General features: G+C 36.3%; 1 protein-coding gene across 5 annotated transcripts in view; it reads right to left on the reverse strand.

Annotated features, from left to right (window-relative positions):
- Positions 1-21,677, reverse strand: part of MYOF (myoferlin) — a 66,820-nt gene that overhangs the window by 43,557 nt on the left and 1,586 nt on the right. For all 5 annotated transcript variants that reach the window (XM_017804096.1, XM_017804094.1, XM_017804095.1 and 2 more), the window contains exons 2-12: positions 17,525-17,580; positions 17,185-17,276; positions 9,693-9,801; positions 8,362-8,446; positions 6,069-6,229; positions 5,412-5,540; positions 3,875-3,937; positions 3,716-3,766; positions 2,104-2,134; positions 1,594-1,709; positions 323-449 (exon numbers count right to left, since the gene is read on the reverse strand). In XM_017804096.1, coding sequence (XP_017659585.1) covers positions 323-449; positions 1,594-1,709; positions 2,104-2,134; positions 3,716-3,766; positions 3,875-3,937; positions 5,412-5,540; positions 6,069-6,229; positions 8,362-8,446; positions 9,693-9,801; positions 17,185-17,276; positions 17,525-17,580 — 1,020 coding nt within the window. The remainder of the gene's footprint in view (positions 1-322; positions 450-1,593; positions 1,710-2,103; positions 2,135-3,715; positions 3,767-3,874; positions 3,938-5,411; positions 5,541-6,068; positions 6,230-8,361; positions 8,447-9,692; positions 9,802-17,184; positions 17,277-17,524; positions 17,581-21,677) is intronic.

The following is a 21,677-nucleotide window of genomic DNA, read 5'->3' on the forward strand; positions in this document are numbered from 1 at the left end:
TGCATAGCGAGTGTTGTTACTTACGTGTAACCTCTACGATTGGAGAGGGCTAGTGAAGATGACCCTTCCCCACTACCACTCAGCAACAGATGAACATTACCAATCTAACGGGTAACACATTAAATTAACCATCACAAGAATTAAGTAGACTTACTGGGCATTAAAAAAGGACTGGAGCCATCACAGAATTACTGACTCAATTAAAAATGAAAAAACCTCAAAATGTTTTATGTTCAAAGAATGTTTCTGAATAGCTAACACAAATAAATGTTTCTAATGGTAAATAAAAACACCAGTGGACAAGTTGGGAGAAGCTACATACTCTGGGGAATGTCCTCAGCTCTGTAGATTTTGAGAAGGAAAGTGACCCATCGAAGTGCAATGCCAGCAGGTAATAACAGATTGCTCTCCACATCATCGCTTTCATTATCTCTCTCTCTTTTTTCAACCTGTTGGGAGATACAGTGGTACACAATAAAGACAGAATAACGTACAGAATTAAGGTGATTAGTTATACTGGTGCTCGCAACATTCTTCAACAGAAGACTGTTGTCAGTTTTTTATGAAGAATGTCTGTATCAAATTATCAAGCCACAAAAAATTCATTCTAGCTAAACTGTTTTACTTACACTTTTATCTCTAAAGTACTCAATTGCAGGAGCCCATTATAATCATACTTTTAAATAAGTATAATGTCAATTCATGCAAATTTCATACTCATCTCAAGATAAGGCATCTTACTGCAATTAGAAAGGCTTACAAATCTGATAGATATTTACCAGAACTTACCACTGCCTCATTTAAAAATAAACACACCACAAATAACTAGACATATCCCTGTGATTTCAAGAATAATGAGGACAGCAGAGAGGAAGAGTTAATATGCAACAAGAAATCTTCCACGGTTCTGAGGACCATATTATATTTAACTAGGTAGTACCAGTATGCAAAAATATCAGGCAGGAAGAACAGTAGAACTTAAACTACAGACAATAGTCAAGTAAGAAAAACATCACAGGAAAAAAGGGCCTGTTTTTACCTTGACAGAACAGCAGACAGCTAAAGATTGGATCGTTAAAACTACCTACTGCTTTCATATGCATCAAATTACTTGTGCCTGGCTTGTAATTATTGATAGGTCTGATTTTCACCTGGAAAAATTTGGAGCTTTCTGGTACTCAGGTTTCTCTGTGGGCTTGTCTACCTTATGTAGCAGTGGAGACATTCCTAACTTAGTCCTGGAACTGGTATCAATATGTTACTCGGCCTAATTAGCTCTGCTAAGGAGAACTACATACTAGCTTGCATGCAAGAACAGTCTAACACATCTCTACTTCAGTATATGAAGGAGTATCTAGGCACAGTAGAGTAACACACCCAGAGCTGGTCCAGAGGTCACTTAATTGGGCAGAATAACAAAAAAAGCTTTGAGTTGGCCACTTAGTGCTGCATAACCTGCAAACCACTTGTAAATCTTGTCTTTTAAATACTGCTCACAGAGCAAATTATATAGTATTAAAAAAAATGTTAGGGGGGCATAAATAAATATCTGTGGGGTGGAAAGGGGAAGAAAGACATTTAAATGAAACTTACTGGTGGCTCATCTCCAGTTCCCAGGACAAACATGCTGACTTTCATATAGCCTTTGGGTCCTGAATTTGTATCTTCAGGATCATTTAGCAAAAGCCATTTTCTCATGACTGCATGGCCTGAAATAAAACAAAACATCACCACTAGCCCCCAGTAATATCCATTACAAAATGTCAGACATCATATAAACCGTCAACTATTCCAAAAGTATAATCTAAATTATCCTAATTATTTTAAATGCTAAAATGCTGTGGCATACTAATTCAGGGACATAACTATCAAATATTTTTGAATTATTTTTCAAATTTTAGATCTTTGATACAAAAAGGGGCTTCTACTTTATCTTGAAATCACTGAAAGAGATATATATTGTTGGATTTTTTGAAGTTAATACTTAAAGCAGCAAATTTAAATAACTTAAATAACTTTCTTCTTTTACTTTAGAAATTTAATGAAATGTTTCAACCTCTAATCTCAAGCTAGGAAAAAAGTTCTGGAGTAACTGTTACTTACCAGGCTCATCATAAACATAGCCAATGTCAATCTGAAATAAAGATTAAAGGTATTATCTTTGAAGAAATACCAAAACAAAAAAGTGGTTGGGAAACTCCTCTCACGTTTTTCATGAGTACTACTACATTGTTCTCTTGTCACAAACAAAAGACAGTTTACATAGCATATTATAGAGAGGAGAAAATGTCTTACCCTGACAAATGAGGGATTATGAATGGATACAGCAGCCAAGAAAATATATCTTAGAACTAACATCTGTAGTTACTTGATTCTTTCCTCAGATCCCCAGCTTTTTCATTTACCAGAGACAGAAGGTGGGGCTAGCTTACTGCTTCTTGAATTCCCTGTGTTCAGCCATTATTTTATGTTCAGACAGGGTTTTCAGAACACTTTTGTTTCCCTGCTTATTTCCTGCTCAACATCTCATCCTTCGGTTCCAGAAATGAATCTTGTTTTTTTAATGAATAATTTCCTTTTTTGTTTTATTAAGAATATGACCAGTTTTTTCCCCCACTGTCTCAAATCTGGACAAGATTGCACATATGCCATGATTGTATTCATTGTTATCAGATTTCAAACATGTTCAGGAAGGTAAGTATGTTTGCTCATGGCAATCGGGGCTAGTATTCCTTTCAGGTAAAGTCTGAAAGGGTGTTTTTCTAGACAGAATTACCCTTGCGGTTTTCTCTTGGAATGTGTGCCTGCAGGAGCACAAAGCAGCTGAATGACGTGCTGTCACCTGCTTAGTGAATGATCAATCCTCCACAATAGCAGAGTAATATATCACTGACTGAGTCACTAGAAATTACATAGATAATAAGCAGTGAGAAGCAAACAGCTTTGTGGTAGAAAGCGTTTCATTTAGAAAAGAGCACTCTTCCACATTTGCATATTTTTGTAAAAGCTGGTCCAGAGATCTGTTGAATTTATGCAGTATCAAAGAAGCAAACAGAAAATACAGCCAACACCGATACTGTAAATGCTATAATAGGGGATTCCAGTAGCCTTTACAATTGCTATGAGAATTCTTTGTCTATATTGCTTTAGGAATATCTTCAACAGGCAGATGTCTACCTCCCAGTATTGACGTAACAATTACAAATAAAGACAATCTCACTAATATCATCACAAATTGCTTTAACTAAGAGACTTTTCCACCATCTCTTTGACTTAACTTCTGACCAAAGGAACACCTTTACACATCATTTGAGAATGTGTATCTTTATGCCACCATACCGTACCACTATTCTGCCTATTATAATTCCCTTTTAACATTATCTCTTCAAACTCTATGTCATACCAAATAATCACCTCACCTCCTGAGGGAAAAAAAATTACCTTTTGGTAAATATTTTTTTCTCTTGGATGTAAATTAGAGAACTTGGTATATAAACCTCACAAATTTCATTAATAATAGTCTTTTACTCAAATAAGAAAACTGCTTACTAGTGTTTTGAGCAAATGGTCTCTGGCATGAAAAGCAAGACATCATCAAGTAATTCTTTGGCCCCATGCTAAGGAAGTATAAATTTAAACATTTAAAACTAGTACTTAAAAAATTTCTCCCATTTTATTTAATGTAGTTGAGATATGGAAGTTACTTTATACCCACCTTAAATTCACCCATTAGACAGTCTGCTCGTAAAGAGTAAGAATCATACACCTAAAAAGACAAAGGAGTATGAAATAGGAATTTCCTAAACATGGTGAAATGGCCAGCCAATGCCATATGCATCCAGCAGCCTTCTAAATACGTGCTGTTTTTTCTTACCCGAATACTAACTGTTTCATCAAGCAACTCTAAAGGAGTCATGTGGACATTGTAGAAAAATATCTGTCAGGGTAAAAAGAAACAAAAAAACCTGTCTCAAAATGACAAACACATAACTAGCCGAACATAAAATGCAAAACCATTATTTTAAGAGGCACATGAAGCATACCTAATGCAGTACTTTTACCCTGCCTCTTTGCTGGACATATTATATGATAATTTAGTGCAGAATAAAAAACTAAATTTAGTAAATAGACTCAGTACAAAACAGACAAATCAGTCACAACTTCTATTTGAATGAATGCACTAAACATAACTATGCTGCAAACTTTCAGCACGACCCTTGCCCCTTGCTCTGCACTTCACATTTTTCTCAGGGGAACAACTTTGGCAACTATAATGGTTGTTCATTTTCCAGGGCATTAAATCCTGGTCTAGCCACCTCTGTTGTAGTTGTCAAAAAGGTCTTGTTTAGGGCTAGTGATGACAGTGATTGTAATGATCTGAAATTTTGAAATTCAAGGCCATAAGAATAAATCTGAGAGTTTGACTGCACGAAGATGAATATACTCTTTATTAGTTTATTTGTTTTCATAATAGCATATGCCTCAATAAGTTTGGTATTTGATCCCAGCTATACTCCAGTCAGTATTTTATCCAACAAAATGGAAGGGTATGTAAACATGGTTCATCCTATTCCATTTTTAGTCTAGTTTGGATACTGAGACATCCTAGGAATTGTTTCAAAATAAGTTGCAACTGAATTTTTGCCCTCCCTGTTTACTCCACAGCTTCATAAATCTTGACTGCTACCTAGAGTTTAGTTTCAAAGTTTTATAACTTCCTTGGTTTTGCCTGCACGTGTTAAACATGCTTGCCATGCAGTTCCAAAATCTTCTGAATTTTCCACAAATGTCCAGATAATGAGAGTTATCCTCAGCATCCTCTCTATTAAGCTTAAGTTTGGCAACATTACTCTTCCAGCTATGGGATCATTCTTGTGTCCCTAATGTAGCTTTGAGTTCTCTCCTGTATTTCAGTGTGTTTGGAGTACAGCCCCTCTGGACAAAGAAATCTAGCTGTGCTTTTACATACAAATCATGGGTAGCAAGGCAATGACATTTCCAGATTCTGTGGCAGTCCTATTGACCCAAAGCATTGCACTGAGCACTTGTCTGCACTCACCATAGAGGTCTATGATTTCTAATTAATTCTTCTGTGATTTTTATGACCAGCACACAACTACTCAAAGTGATTGTCACATGGCCAACTGCACCAACAAATGTGTTCTATGTGTCTCAGCTGAACTTCAAGTTCCTTCTAGACAGTTTTATCTGCTAAGACTGTTGGTGACAGAGATGTGTTTAGTGATGTGAAAAGATAAAGAAAGGGACTCGAAACAGCAAAATGAGTATTAGCAATAATTACACATAAAAATTAGCAGATTCTTAATAATTGATTACAATGAAAGCAGTATTAACTACTTTTCTACAATTGATAGCATCAACATTTCAGCTAGTGTTCTTACACCACTCACTTCATCAAAATATGGGTTATTTCCTCTTTTGATTCTTGTCCGATGTGTCTGACCACAAACATGAACTTTGACTACTGGTTTTATGTTATTTCCAGGCAACTGGCGACCTTCAATGACTCTAACACGAATCTGAAAAAAACCCCAAACCAACAAATATTTATATTAATTCATTCTCTATATTATCCATCATCCTGGTGACAAGCATTTCTTATTATACTACCAGAAAACTTAGCCAGTACCTGAAGTAGCTGGCAGTTAGGACCAGACAGACTTTTCAGACTTAATTATGATAGCAAGTATAGTTTTACTTGAATTTTACAAGACAAGTTTGGGTTAATTATTTCAGTAGGTTTTTTTTAACTTTACATAACCACTTATTTTTAAAGCTGCTGTTGTAGTTTGAAATTTATACAACAACTACACAATAAATAAGGTTCAACCAGGTTTCAGTCAGAACTGTACAAAATCAGACATCTCAGTAACAGGCACATTTGAAGAATACTTTTGAAATACTGCCTTTCAAAGGAAGGGGCTAATTGTCTCTACAGTGCACTAGATTTGCAGAAGCTGACACTAAATTATGCTCAGGCTATGTGAAAGGAGCAATGTCACGCTTGGCAGAAAAAGGGAACATGCAATATTTAATAAATCTTATACCTGGAAATCTTGTGGTTTGTTAGAAAGGATTCTCCGCGTTTTCTTTCCTTTGGTGATGCGTTTAGCCAGCTGGGTTTCCTTCGTGCCACTTGGAACTGCTGGTGTGACACCACCAACTGGGCCATCCAATATATCCTCATAATCTCCATCATCTTCTCCATCTCATACAGAAAAAAAACAGTGCAATAAATAAACAAATAGCAGAGCTGGATGTTAAAGTTACAGGAGTAAGAGTCCAATAGCCAAGAGTTCCATTAAAATTGTATTATTATCTCATGTCAACAATTTTTTTTGCCAACTCCATGCTTCCAACTCCTTTCGAAAGCTGCTTAAGAACAAATTCATATCCTAACCAAACCACCTCTAGACCTGTCTCTCTTCAGCATGCAGTGTGCCTAATACAATTCCTATACACTTTTTTGAATCAACAGATTGAAGCAAAACACAGTTCAGCTATAACCATCACCTGACTATTTCACAGTACACCAGAAGGGGTTAATTTTATTCCAGCTGAAGCTGTTTTCCATCTGCAAGAGTAGGCTATAGCACAGTGCTGGTTTTTAGTTCAGAATCATGAAGACATTCAGGGTCTGCCATCTAAAATAAAACTCTGAATCCTTCTACACAACATTTAAGTGTGGAATAAGTTTCTTCGTAAGCCTCTTTGACAGTTCTGAAATCAGCATACCTGCGAAAGACAGTTCTACAAGCACATGACACTACAAAACTGAATCATACAGTGAGATTCCAGTATTGCAAAACAGAATCCATAAATATCTAGATCACAAAAGTGGTCACTCCCTCGTGTTTCCAGCTTCTTCTCTTAACTGAAAGACAGTGACTATGGCAAAATCCAGAGAAGACTGAGCGTGTCTCTGATGGTTAGTTAGCATTAATAGATTGCGTATTAACTTTATGAATTATAGGGTGATGATCACTTTGCATGAGGAAGTCTTCAGTGATCCTTGTAAGAGATGTATAAAATCAGAGAGACTTACATACCATGTATTTTATAACCAGAAGACTCCACCTATTTCTCTAACATCTCTCAAAATCCATTTGCCTGAATGGATCCATGCAACTGACTGATTACATACCCTAACTTAGCACTTAATTTTTAATTTCTAAAACTGAGCTGTAGCAATCTCAGCTGGGAAAGTGATTTCATTTCATGGAAAACAGGTATTTACAACAGTTAACTAAGGTGTTTGATAATTCACACTGAAATAATTTTCATGTAGTTGCTGAATGCTAGTTAAAAAACTGCCATTTTTTATTTTAGCTGTATCTTATAGTTCAAGTACATTTAAAAAAGCAATCAAAATAATCTCATATAAGTCAATTTTGCATTTTTAGTCTTCAAGTCCACATTTCTATAAAATTATTTTGAAGTGTGGTAATTTAACACACAGCTTTTGTGTTTGCATTTTCTATCCTTCCACTCCAAGAATACCAGTGAACTCAATGGAATCAAAATTTCCCTCCAGAAGACTCCTAATTTTAATTTTTTCCTTCTTATCAGCAAATAATGGTCAAACTGACTTACTTCTCTTCAAATACATAATATTTATTACATTTACTTCCTTCTGCACAAACACAGCCTTGATATTAGGCTAATTATTTGCCAGTCAACTGCAAAAACCTGTGGTTACTTCACACAGTCTAGGAAACCAGAGGATCTCAAAAACACTCTCAGAAAAAGCCTGGTTAATACAGTATACAGACAGATCAAAGAATACTCCCTACTGATCACAATATTTCATTGGCTAATCAAATATCAAGCCTAATATATGATAAAACAGTGTCTTCCAAAAATTAATTATTCTGTAGAGGAAAAAAGGTTCAATGATTTAAGAAAATCTTTTCACAAAGCTCCTGAGAGGGAAAGTAATAGATGTGACTCCCCTGTTTTTTGGTCAGCCCTAGCATTAGAGCAGGGCTATTCCTAGCATTAGAGCAGATAATTGCTGTTTCCTTGAGCATTCCAGAACTTTTCTTTCCTAAACAAAAGCCATTTTGAAAGCTTTTAAGCAACATCATTCTTTTGTAACCTGATTCCACTGGAGAAAACTATGCTAAAATCCATTTTATGTAAGTAAATGCCAACTTTCTTCTTAGCTGTAGTTCTGAATCATCCTTAATTTCTTTAAAATCACTACCTGGCAGTCTTGACATGCTTGTTTCTGGTGAACATTTTCTTCTGACGAACAATGCTATTGAATCACTTTCTTGCCTTATCTTAAACAGCTACATGAGCTTTTAACAATACTGTTCTGAGAAAAGATGGAAATACCTTCCTGAGTATTGGTCCCTCCTGGATCATTCGGATAAACAGGTCCAGCTGGTGGCTCATATCCTACTACCAAATCAATTGTTGCCTATAGAGAAACACACAGTATTGACAACAGCTGATTTAAAGCAGCCAGTTGTTCTAACACTGTACATGAACAGTCAAGTACTTATTGTCACAGCACATTTTTTATAAAGTTTCAGCTACCAGTAAATTGATAAACTGTTATTAGGCTATATATACATACAAACAATAAAGATTACACAATTTGAAAGTAATTGAATAGATTTTAAAATAATATCTAACAAATGGAATCACTTTATTTATATTTAGAAAAATCTGTCACAATACAAGCATGTAAGATGTTCTACAAATGTTAATTTATGTGGTTCCACAATATTCATGGCAGACAAGCTGACATCCTAAATTTGCTGACAGAAAAACAGAGGCATGGAGAAATAACGCTATCTGATCAGCAACTTAACAAGTCTGAACCATAAGTAAAATTTTCTATCTGGCATTTGTAATTGCTTGTTCATAGTTCCATCCTGGAACAAAAACACTATGTCATTTTCCATTCTAATTATAGAATTGTCTTTTTTGTGCTTGAATGCGGTTTCGGATTTTTGAACAAACCATTATTATTCGTTGTTGCCAGAGTAACATGAGGAGCCAGCAAAAAAGCCCAACCCTGTGACCAACTAATCATGATATTAAACTGCAGCTGATGAGAAATTGAAATTACCCTTGGAGCCTCTTCTTATTTAAGTGTACTACAATGCAACATGAAGTGCCTTAACAGCTAGACTACACAAACGCAGTAAGGCCTCAGGTTTTAGAAACTAATTAATAGCTAAGACAATAACCAGTTAAATTTAAACATGTGCTAAACCAAGTTAAACAAGTTCTTGTGTAATTTTCTGAACTGAGCTGGCAGTGAACATGTACATGATCATGTGCTTTCCAGAATCAGTGCTATGACACATGTGGCTATTAGAAAGAATACAGAAAAAAAAAAAAAGTGCATATGGGAACTCCATCTGGTACTTGGAAAATGCACTTTTTTAACATCAGGCTGATTTCCATGCACACTCTGTGCCCAAAATATTTATAACACATATATAGAAATACATAATACATACACAGAATGCGATTTTATAACTTAAAAGGATATTAAACTGACTCAGATGGTGCAGACATAATTATATTTTGCTATAAATTTCATCTGTCTGGAGCTTTTGCTACACATTTCCAAGCATTAAATTGATGCTAACCCTGTTGCTGGAGCATTTTGATTAAGAATACAGTAAAATAAGGAATTGTAAGTCACTCACTCCAATTTCTTGTCCCCTTTCATTTAGTAGAGGTATGAGTTTGAAAGGAGAAGATCTGCTCTGATTACCTACAAGATCCTTAAGTGCGATGGATGCACTGCCAATTAATCTGAAATGAAATAAAAATCATTACAATGCAAGTATACACCAGAGGCTCCACTTTTTCTTTTACTAGTGTCTGTTAGTCAACCAAGTAGCTCTAGCCAGGACTTGAAAACTCAAAGCACAACAAAAGATCCTTGCAAATGTCATGTTATGACTGCGTACTGCTAATTTGTACTTTCTTGTTTCAACCACTGAATTCTCATTGGCAAACTAAAAGATATAATCCTTCCTTTCCCTATGTAGCTTTGCAAACTTCCAGGTAAGAAGTAACGGATAAAACTTAGGTATGATAGCTACTGTACTACATAGAAAGAGACACAAAACCAGATACATACACACCTCTCTGTAATGAAAACAATGAAAGAGAACAAATGCAATCAATGTGCTTACTAGAGAATTCACAAAATTGATCTTCTTGCCCATCTACATTTTGGAATAGGCTCATCTTCTTGCTTCTAAAGCCTCAGAATGTTTCAACATGGTTCTAGAGGCCTACCAAAGGAAGCTGCTCAAGGGATCTGACGTGTTAGACTTTCCTGAGCTACTTCTGCCTGCTTTGGGACTGCATCTGTCACGCCCATTGTCTCATGAAAAGGTGTAAACACCACGTACTTTTAATCCAAGAGACTTCTTTTAGGCAGAGTTTCTCACAGTGTGGCACTGGTCTTATGATACCTGGCACTGTATTTCATTCCCACAGTATGTAGTAACAGTTTACTCCTATACTGAAGTGGATTATTGGAATAACTGAGATTTTTATCAGTGAAGAAAACCCAAGATAATCTTGTAAGTATTAAAACAACATGTTTTATAAACAAAATACCAGATTTGCTGCCAAAACAGAAAAAAGATCTGTACACAGAGAACCTAACTGAGGTCCCTTGAGATTACAGTGCTGTTTTATGGAGAAGCTTAGAACACAAGGGTATTTTTTGACATAGAGCAAGAGCATTATTATGGCTACTCTTGGGTGCTATGTTATGAGAAAATAAATTCTTTTTTTGGCAAAGTACATTAATTTCCTGCAAATATATCTTCCTGGTATTACACATTACAACTCCTGTTTAATGTATGAAAAATAACTACACTTGCTGTCTGAATGACCTGTTAGAATTACTTTGGTGCTGTCACCTCCTCAGTCAACTCTGCTTTCCCAGTTCATCTCAGTTCTCCCAAACTAGTTGTCTTCTTTACAGTTTTGATTCACTATTCAAGCCTTTCACTTCTGCTCCCCAAACTGCCAGAGCACAGTAGTATTCCAGCTATCCCTCACATACTCATCACACAGAGGGGATGGTCTAGATGTGAAAAGCAGATTTAAGATCAGGCCATGCTGCAGAGGAAATTCATGAAATTCATGAAATTCTGTTCTAATCTTTAAGATGACCATGACTGAAACTCTGATGCCATTTCTAACACCTATCTCTCTTCCCTTTATTGAGCAGACACTCGGATCCAGTATTGTAGTCTTGATCCAGTGTCCTTTAAAAAACTACAGAAGTACACCTAGTTATTTCAGTAAGCATTAGATGAACCATAGGTACATTTTCAGTTTTTACAAATTGTTGGACGGAGATGGAAATTACCTGAAACACTGTCTCCATGTGTTTCTCAGCTTTAGGGAGGTTAAAAAGCAATTTCTCTTGTTATGTAATAAAATTGCATTCAATCCACAAGACAAACCTAGATTTGGAACATCACATAAACATCCTGTGGTGTATGTAACATCTACCCAGCCCAGGAAACAACATGGTCTTGCTAGCAGAAAAAGGCTGTATTTTTTCCCCTGTCACTTCAAAATTCAAAAAATTGCTGTTATATAGAAGTCAAGTAAATCTGACATTACACACCAAAGAGAGCATCTCCCTCTATATACTTTTCTATGTTAAGAGCAGGTGTCATGCAGACAGTCACTGATACTATCCAGCAGGCAGAGAAAAGTAGAAAAGGTTCATTTTATAAAGACTGCAAATCCCAGAAGTAAGAGAGAAACATACTGGGTAGCTCAATGCATTTTCTTCTTTAAAACATAGCCTTCTATGTTAATAGCTTTGAAAGCAATTATAATATAAGCAAATGGCAAACTGTTCCTACAGTTGGAACAAATGCTTGAATTTCCTTTACGCAGCTGGATACTGAAAGAAACCCACTTCACTGTTTTTCCTTCAATGGAAAATTAATAAATATCAATTCCAAATAGTCTTATTTTCCTTAAATCCTTCAACCGTGACTATGGCTTCCATTTGAGAATAACAAATAGAAATTTACATATTTTGAGGTGTCTAGAAGGGAAAAACCTAACAAGACTAGCCAAAAGCAGTTAGGTCAAATGGGATTCTGGAGAAAGACAAAGAAAATATTCTCCTATGCACATTTGTAGAAAAATTATGTAGACTCGACATTTTCATTTGTAATGAGCTGGAGTGACATACATTAACTTCAAAAACATCAGCAATTCAGAAGCCACTCAAAGTTATCTCATATCAAGATGACAGTTTCAGCAACCACACCCTCCTATCTGGTGACATTAACTCAAGAATAGCTGTTCAAAGTAGAGCTTTTGGAATTTTTCACTGTAAATTTCCATTTCTACATCCTTATCTGTCCTGTGCAAATGATAACTGCACACATTTGAACGCTTAGTAACCATTTTTAAAATACTGATCACCTTCAGAAAACTGAAGAGGGAATCAGTTATACACACTACTTGCTTGCAACCAGTTGTCTCTATAGTCCTTTGTTTCCCTCTCCTTTAGCAGGCTGGGCAACAACAGTCTCCAGTCTTTTTCCACTCTAGCAAGACTGAGAAATTTAATAGTCAGTCTATATCCTATCTTAATCTACTTCTAAGCTTTAGACAAATTCTAAGCTTTGGGCAGTATTCCACCTTCCCCAAAGTCATCCTGTTCACTGGATTTGGGATATTTCACTCCACTCTTAGCAGAACCACAGAAACGATGAGGTTGGAAGGAACCACCCAAGATCACCTAGTCCAATGCTTCTGCTCAAGCACAGTCAGCTAGAACAGGTACCCAGGACCACGACCAGTCTGGTTTTGATCATACAGTTACTCAGCAACTGAAGTAATACTTTCAAAAGTAACAAGGAATGTCTCAAAGACATCGATAAGTCTCAGCTTTGTCACTTGTCTACAGACCTCGGAGAAAGCCTTTTTTCTGACATGTGTCTCTCAGGTCTCTAATCTTTGGGCTGTCAGCTGTCAGCTAAATTAGACAACAGTAGTGGCTGTTGTGACACCATGACCATGATGTTCAATGCTTTGCTGCAAGATCTGCTACTGTACTTCCTTTTGATACGTAACTAGACTCCCAATTTTCTGCATGGCTACTGTGAAGCTGCTGTGTTCCTCTGAACTTCAAAGACTTTACCTTCAGCAGGATTGTATGTAATCTCCATCTGAAGTCATGACTTACAAGATGACGAGGAGTCCTTTCCCTCCAGCACAGCTGAAAAGACTTCCTGCTATCTGTCTATCCTCAAAGGACACTGCTCTTTGCTAGACCTATTTCAGCTTTCTTCCTCTTGCCTGGGCAGATCAACATTTGTCTCTTTAATTCCAGATCACATTTATCTTTTGACACCATCAAGTGGGATAGTTTCTGCTATTGAAATAGCTTAATATATTCTCTCTCAGCTGTTCATCAGCTCTTTTGGGAGAAGATAACCAATGAGCATTGCTTCTTAAGTCAGTCAGGTCTCTTAAACTTTTCCAGCTTTGCAGAAGTAAAGCAAAAAACCTGTCCTGCCACAAGCAATTTAAACATTCTGGTCTACCACTGAAGAAGACGCCTGTTTAAAAGCTGCTTTTGAACCTTACCAGCACTAGGACTATGACACTTTCCTGCCAGTAACCAAAGGGAAATAGTTTATAAGCACGAAATCAATGAACTCCTGATGACTAACTACTGAACAACTTTTGCACTTGTGCCAAAGCTAATTAATCCGTTAGCATTGTGGTTAGCACTTCCTCTTAGCTGCCTAAATAACCAAGAGAAGTGAAACTTCACATCCCTGTCTGGATCAGGAAATGCTAACTCACAGTACCAACCATTTTATTATTCCTCTTGGTTTGTAGGTAGCAATCTATACTAAATTCTTTAGCCTATCATGTCCTCCAGCAGCTTATATGCTACTTCTACTGGAAGCCCAGAGGTTTCAACTGTCTGAGAGTCAAGCATTTAAATTCTTTTCACCTATTTTTAAGGGTTTATTTTGGCAGAGGTCTATACTTATTATTCTCATCAGCAAACTTGATTTCACACTGCATTTATAATTGCTATACTGAACCTTTCTTTCTCAGTGTGTATGTTTCATTATAGAGTCTATGCTACAAGACCCAATACTCACCTACTGTTATTTGTGTTATGTTGAGCAATTTTTATTAAGAAAAAAATCTATTTATCATTAGTTATTTGATAATACTCTTTGCATGAACAAACTTCAAAAAAACCCCAAAACGTGGATTCTGTTTTGTACAAGAAAGAAAAGCCCAAAACTGCATCTTAAACTGGCTGGATCTTGCATACAATGGATACAAGGGAAGCTTGCAATTGCGCACAGTCACACTTATGTGGAAAAGAATCCACTCAAAAGTACAGCTGTAGGAGGATTCAAACAATCTAGAAATTATTAAACTATGAAAAATACTTAATCATGATTAAATAATTTGCTGCACTGTTCATTTGTGGCTGCATTTTTCTGCTAGAGAAAAGGGTGTGCCTAAGCTGTTTTTCCCCTGTCACTAGGTTACTAACTACACAAAGGACGTGGGGAAACACATAATTCCGAGTCTTTCAAATAGAATGAAAATTGCTTCATACAGACACAACTTTAACTTCCTGCTAATATTTTTTTTTCCTAACTTCACAGGGACAACTAAAGTTACTGAGGTTTTTTTTGTTTTGTTTTGTTATTTTTTTGGTCTTTTTTTTTTTAACTGCATAAATATTTGTGTTCTGAGAATTTGAAATCTTTCTACTGAGGTTTTAGATGTAATAGAAAACAGATGTGTTCTCTTTTCAAACATTTTTATGCTGGAAAATCTAACTAAGCATGAATCATATGAGTTCTCTGGTTTACTCCCACGATGGTCTGCCTGCATACAGTGGTGGTTTGCTTTATTTATCTTTTCCAATGACTGTGTCTTTTTACTATGAAGAGCACTCACTTAAGCTATCTTCAAAAGTTTAGTGATCCTGTAAATGAAGCAGTAAATTCTATCTCCAGGAAAAAAGAAATGGAAAAATATTCAAATGTTCTTTCAGGGTTAATTTACAGAAACATGCCAAAGCAATGAGTTCAGTGCTTTGGCACAGCGCAAAAGCAGAACAACATCCACTGTATTACTCGTCCTGCGTCAGTTTAAGAACGAACTGGATGAAGAGCTATTTCAGTTTCTAGGAGCTGGAACAAATCATGTCTTACATAGCAATCTTCTGCTCTGTTGTTCCAGAGGGGAGTATGCATTTTGTAGTCACTTCTTAGGCACAGCAACAGACCAGGTGCCTGGAACTTGTCAGAACTAACCACGCATGGAATAGCAGAGTGTGTATTGGCCAGGAGCTGGTTGAGTGAGCAGCCAGAGAGGGAAGCTGGGTTGAGAAACTCATTGCTCTGCTTCCAGCCTACACTGCAGCAAAGACGGTGCAGAACACTGTCTCTACCTTCAAAATAACAATAGCAATCCCCACTGATTTTCCTCCAGAAGAAAAAAAGTAAACCCAAAGACATGGTGTAGTTTCTTCTCCTTGCTCATTCTTAGGCAATAGAGGCCCCTAGGCATACTCTACAGTCAAAAACAAAATCCAAATTCAATCTAGGCTTTAAAGTAAAATATATAAAAACATGAACCTCTAAGGGAAAGATTCTTGATTTTGACTCAAATTCTACTTAGCTTAAACACTTGATACACCTCCCATGTTAATGGGTCTACTCCTGAATGTCGAAAGCACACAGCAAACACTGGGTTTCTTAAACTGTCATTAGAATAGCTCTCAATAGTAAGGACCTTAGGCAGGCATTGCACTCCACCTTTGCAATCCTGAACTAGCATGCAGACAAAACAAGGGAGTGTCATTTGCACACTCTTCCACTGAGCACCTGTTTGAAATGCTGCAGCACTGCAGGCATATATCTAACTATAGACTTTTTCTTAAGTATTGAAAGAGGATACTGTGAAAAAATAGCAAATTTGATATGGTAGTCCTAAATCTCTCTCCAACTCAGTAAATAGAATTGGTAACTCTACAGAAATACAGGTTATGCATACACCAAGTGATAGGTGGGAAACTTATTTCACATTCCCCCCTTTCACATACTCTTTTGTCTAAATGTGATGATTTGTTAATATCAAATCCCTTCTGCTGTTACAGTGCTTTTTGTCTTTAAAACAAATACAAGGTGCTATTTCCTATTGTCTTGTTACAATCAGGATGCCTGCTAATGTGTTTCCCTCTTCTCACCCCCTTATCCTGTTTCCCTGCCAACAGCCCTTCCACAAAAATCACACACTGCAAATAGGTGGCTGTTATTGAGGATCTGTTTTCAAAGAACATTACTTTGAAGGTGTCACTCTGGCTTTGGTATGGACTACATATTCCATACATGGAAGTCACTTTCCCAAGAATTCCAGTGGTTTACTTTTTAAATTGTAGACAGAAAAAGTATGTGGAGAACAACTTCCAAAGCATAAAACTCAAGCAAACCAAACAGGCATTTGCACACACTGGGGGTTAAGCATTACAAATATGAGTCTAGATGGTATTTACAAATACAGTTTGAAAAACAAAAAACCCAACCAGAAAAAAAATAACACATGCCTGCTTAACTTTGAACCCATATACAGAGTAAAACATTTTAGGTGCTTAAGATAATCACCTTCTTTTTTTCTGATACATTATAAAATCCATTACAAAATTCTGATTACTAACAAGCTTTCCTATTTCAAGTTCTGGGATTTCCCTAAAGTCAGAGGTGTGCAATATATTCCTGCTTTACTGACTTGCAGGAATCTCAAGAATGAGAGACCTGAGGGCATTGGCTTAATTTTATGACTGAGTTGTTAAGAATATTGTAAAAACCTGAATCTACATATTGGGAGGAGGCAGAGTAGTAAAGAAAAGCTAACAATGGAATTGGACTGCTATCAATAAACACAACTGTATGCCTAATTCATACCAAATCTGTCCTGATAAAACAAGAGAGATGGCTTGATATACTCCCTTTCAAAACAGCAACAGCCAACACTACATGGCATTGACAAAGAAGAGAGCACAGCAAACAACAGCTATCAGTTCCCCCTGTACTTCTGTATCGAAACTTTTGTTTAATAGTGAGAAGGGGGAGGGGTGGGGAAGAAAGAACATACTTGTTTTGTCCAATTGTTTCAAAATCCTTCACGATAATTGTTAGGGAAGATGAATTATCCAGAGCAATTCCTTTCAAGTCAAATTCAAGAATCTGAACAAAAAAAATGGACCAAACCCAAATTATAATTACAAGTTATGTAGAAATTAATTAACAGAAGAGTAGCACATACAACAAAATTATTCAGAAATAAATTTTGCATTTAGTGAGAGACCAAACCAGTTTACATTACTTACACTAGTTCCTCTTCCTAACAACATACACAACAGTTAAAACTGACTTACTGACTTTAAAGGCATTTTGTCTTGAAAATGACCAAGGATTTATTTAAAAAAAATTACCTCATTCCAAACAGGATTAAGTTCACTGTCAATTTTCTTTGTTTTCTTTTTTTCATCTGCAAATACAAACAAAGGGTGATTATTTGTTTTTGCTAAAGCACTACACAAATATAATTTTTCCTTTCACTTCTCAAAAGAAAATTTGAGCTTTAAACCAAATGTTCCAGATCTTTTTACCTCTTCCAGTAGTTGCACAATTTACAATCAAAAAGTCCCCTGGGTAATTTTAGCAGTTGAGGCTTTTCATTCTGTTTTGTTAAGCATAGCTAGATGTATTCCCAAAAAGCAAAATAAATATTTAGGTTTCTCAGCCTTTTATGACCCTTGACAGCACCTTGAATAATGAAAAAAAAAGACTAAAAGACTTGGAGACACCAAACCAAACAGTAACCTCTAAGTGATAGTATTAAAGTACTACTTGAGAAAGTAGTAATGAAAATGTGTTACATATTTACCACATCCGAATTACAAAATACTTGTGTTTAGTTCTGAAAGAAAATCACATGAAAAAAAAATCTTTAGAAAATATGCTTACAGTGTCAGCATTTTCTGCTTTAAATGAGCAAACATTAGCAGAAATACACATTCACAATCCCTCCTGAAAAATCGGTTTCCAGAGGTTATGTGGATCACTTCACCAACATTGACTGTGGCCTAAAAATTACAAATTTTCCATACTTCATGGTAAAATTTGCATTTCAGCAACCTACAAATTATGGTAATGTATGGTATGGTGTAAATTATATATACTGTGGCATTATTTTTACTTTTCAGTTGCACTATATGTACGCAGCTCTGATGGAGAACAAATCTTTTGACTCTGAGAAGCACCAAAGAACACTGGCAACACCACAGCTCTTTAAACAGAACATGCATCTATTTGTGATAACAAATGAGCATATTTAAGTACAGTCAGTAAAACAACAGCTGATCTAAAAAATGCTTAGCCACCACAAGAAGGGCAAGTTTCAGACACATTCCTTGTGTTTGACTGCAGTAAAGATAATGGGATTTTTATTATTCACAAGTTATAACTATACTTAGCCAGGAAAACGTTGCAAAGGCCTGGGAAAGAAACCTGCCAAATGGGCAAGTTCATATACCCACTACTTAGGCAGGAGACTGTGGTGGCTCTTTTCACTGGATGAGAGTGGGATGTACTGAAAAAGTCAGCCCATGCTGCAAATTGTGAGAACTGACTCACATTTATGTAACAAGAATTGTCTACAATTTATACAGGATATTGACTCACACCACAGGACAAAGGAAAAAGCTTTCATAACATATCATGCTGTGGACTCACATTTTGCAGAACAAAGCAGTAATTAACCAGCTAGTGAGAGAAATTCAACCCCATGTTATCTAATAGGAGATAATGCATTTTCAAAACTGAGTGTCCCAGATCTGGGGTTTGGCACTTCCCTTAAAAACTGATAGTCGGGGAAAAGATGTTTTCAGTAGTGGTGAAAAAATGAACACTTGTAGCTCTTTGCAAAGGAGACAGTGAGTCACAGACCTGATTCTGACAGAACTAATGGATAAAAGTCCTATGATCCCTGCCTAAGCTCAAATGTAGCTCTCTAAGGTAAGGAAAGCCCTGGCTTACACAACAGTCAAGAAAATTCTTGACAAGGAGCAAAATTTTACATTCTGGACTACCCATTTTCATACAAGTAAAATATTTATGTTTCCACTAACAATACGCTTATTCTAGATTATAATGAGAAAAAACCTTTTTGTGCCATGCATCTGTGTGAACTTCAGATAAAAAAACACTGGGAAACATCTTACGTTTGGTTTCAGTTGTAATTTTAGTCAGTCTGAGTGTGGCATTCATATTCCTCACAGATGTATTTTGCATATATTCTCTTTACTGACTTTCCTTTTATTACACTTCTATCAGTATTTTAATACACTCTGTGTGTGTGTGTGTGTGTGTGTGTGTGTGTGTTTGGTTTTTAAGCTGTGGGCAAAGCTCTTTCTTTTTTCCAACCAAGAACCCCATTGCCAGGCAGGGTAAGAAGGACTGTGCAGTTATTCCAGGTGCTCACAAGTTTCAGGCCCTCAGGTTTCTTCCTTTACTGGTAATGATTCCAGCTATATAACAAAGACTAGGAATGACCTAAGGATAAACTGTAAGATATGGCCAGTCATTATTTTTAGTTTGGTCCTACCACGAAACAAGAAATTATAATGGCTACAGGTAGGAGACTCTATATATTTGTTTCATCAACTACAATAGCTATGGTACTGTAGAAGAAATCACTATTAGCTTTATCTTCATCAAGGTGTTAAACTACCACATGTTGGTCAATATTCTCAACTGAAAATGACTGTAATAAGAACTTATGGGCCAATGAGTTGACTCAGCGTTCAAAAAAAATTCATTCAAGATGAGCTGTTTAAATAATAACTGTTCCATCATTAGAAAGATAATTACAGTACTGCAAAACAACCAATCTTAAATTCTTTCTTCTATTATAAATAGCATTTTAATAAATTTCAGCAGGTGGGGAATAGCAGAAGCAAACATTTTCTTTTATAACAGTCCTAAATCTTAGATTCAAGAGAGAATCATATTTCAGTTAACTAAGTTTTCCATAACAGTTTTGTGAAAGGAGAATTAAGATTGCACAGTGGCAACAAGTGCCAGATCAAATGGGCAGATCTCAAAAAATCTCCAAAACCCAATGTAGCTAATTTAATTCTCTGCAAAACAGAAATATAAGTGTAGTGAATAATTGCACTCTAATACTCTTTTCTTTCACACACTGAAATATAAACTAACATAGCTATGCACTGTTGCAGGCCTGCTGGAAAGCTCTTAGATTCAGCACATATGGAAATAGAAATTTTACTCAAGTTAGTCCAATCAAGCTAAATGCCATTTCACCTCAGTTTTTAATGCATAAATTGCAACGAGGCAGTCAAAAGGAATGATCAAAGCACTAAATGCCCTAATATTGACTGCACAGATAACCAACTGAGTAGATTTTTACACCCTAAGACAAGAATCTAACAAACCAAAACCATTATACTGATTTAATCATTGCCACTCAGTGCCATTTTAGCAAATGGCATCAGTCTTTTGTACTAATTGGACTAACAATTTGTCTCACGCTGAGTGATGATGAACTCAGAATTCTGTAAAAACAGCACCCAGTTCCAGATAGCAATATTAGTTTACTCTCAGGGTGTAGTTCTCTTTGAACAGTGAGCTGTTGTTAAAGTAAATAAAAATTCCATTCCATTGGACTGAACATAAATGTGTGAAAAAAAGAGTCAAATGTTCGCACAAAACCCCTCTAATGTAAGACATCAGAACAGAAACAGCTGCCTATTTCCTCTTAATATGGAGCTAATATAAATCACTGTATTAACTGATTGTAATTTGATGAAGTCTATCCTATTCACAGATGAAGGCGTATTAACTTATGTGTCTTAACACATAAAACCTTTGCAGTCACTTTCATACTAACAGCTGTAGGACCATAAGCTTTTTCTTTACACCATAGCCACAAAGGTCTTATCCCAAGAGACACTGTGTGATTTCATGGAAGCCTTAAATTTACTGAACCTGCCATCAGCAAAGGCTCTGTAAATTAAAGTTTGAACACAATATTGTTTAATGAAATGTCAGCTTCCACAGCAATTTTCTGTCAAATGAGTGCTGCTCACTAAGACTTCACCAAGAACACTCCAGAGTCAAACAAGAACATGAAAATGTACTGCAGGGCTACGGCCAAAGTCCTGCAAATGCTCAAGGTTTTCCCAGTCTAGAAAATGCACTCCCAAATGTGTTTTTATGTCCCCCAGCATCTACACTGGGTAGGGACTAAAGTTAAAGACTGATGCCGTTTGACATAAATCTTCCCAAATAAGACTAGTTTCCCATTTCTACACATTAACAGAGTGAGAGGGGAATCATCAGTGTATATAAAAAGACATCTATAAACATTAACAGCCGGAAGTTCAACATATTTCTGATATGATCCCTACGCCCTTGCATTTGGCAAACAGGCACTCCACTCACAAATTAAATTGGAGCAGCTTAACAGCTTGGCAAAAGCCTGATATTTTCTGCCCTTGAATCACTCTGGACAGAAAGCAAAAAATCAGACTGCTGGTACGTAGTAAACCCATATAAGTAGAA

The sequence above is a fragment of the Lepidothrix coronata genome, unplaced genomic scaffold (assembly GCF_001604755.1).
Source record: "Lepidothrix coronata isolate B3197 unplaced genomic scaffold, Lepidothrix_coronata-1.0 Scaffold8, whole genome shotgun sequence".
Taxonomy (NCBI): domain Eukaryota; kingdom Metazoa; phylum Chordata; class Aves; order Passeriformes; family Pipridae; genus Lepidothrix; species Lepidothrix coronata.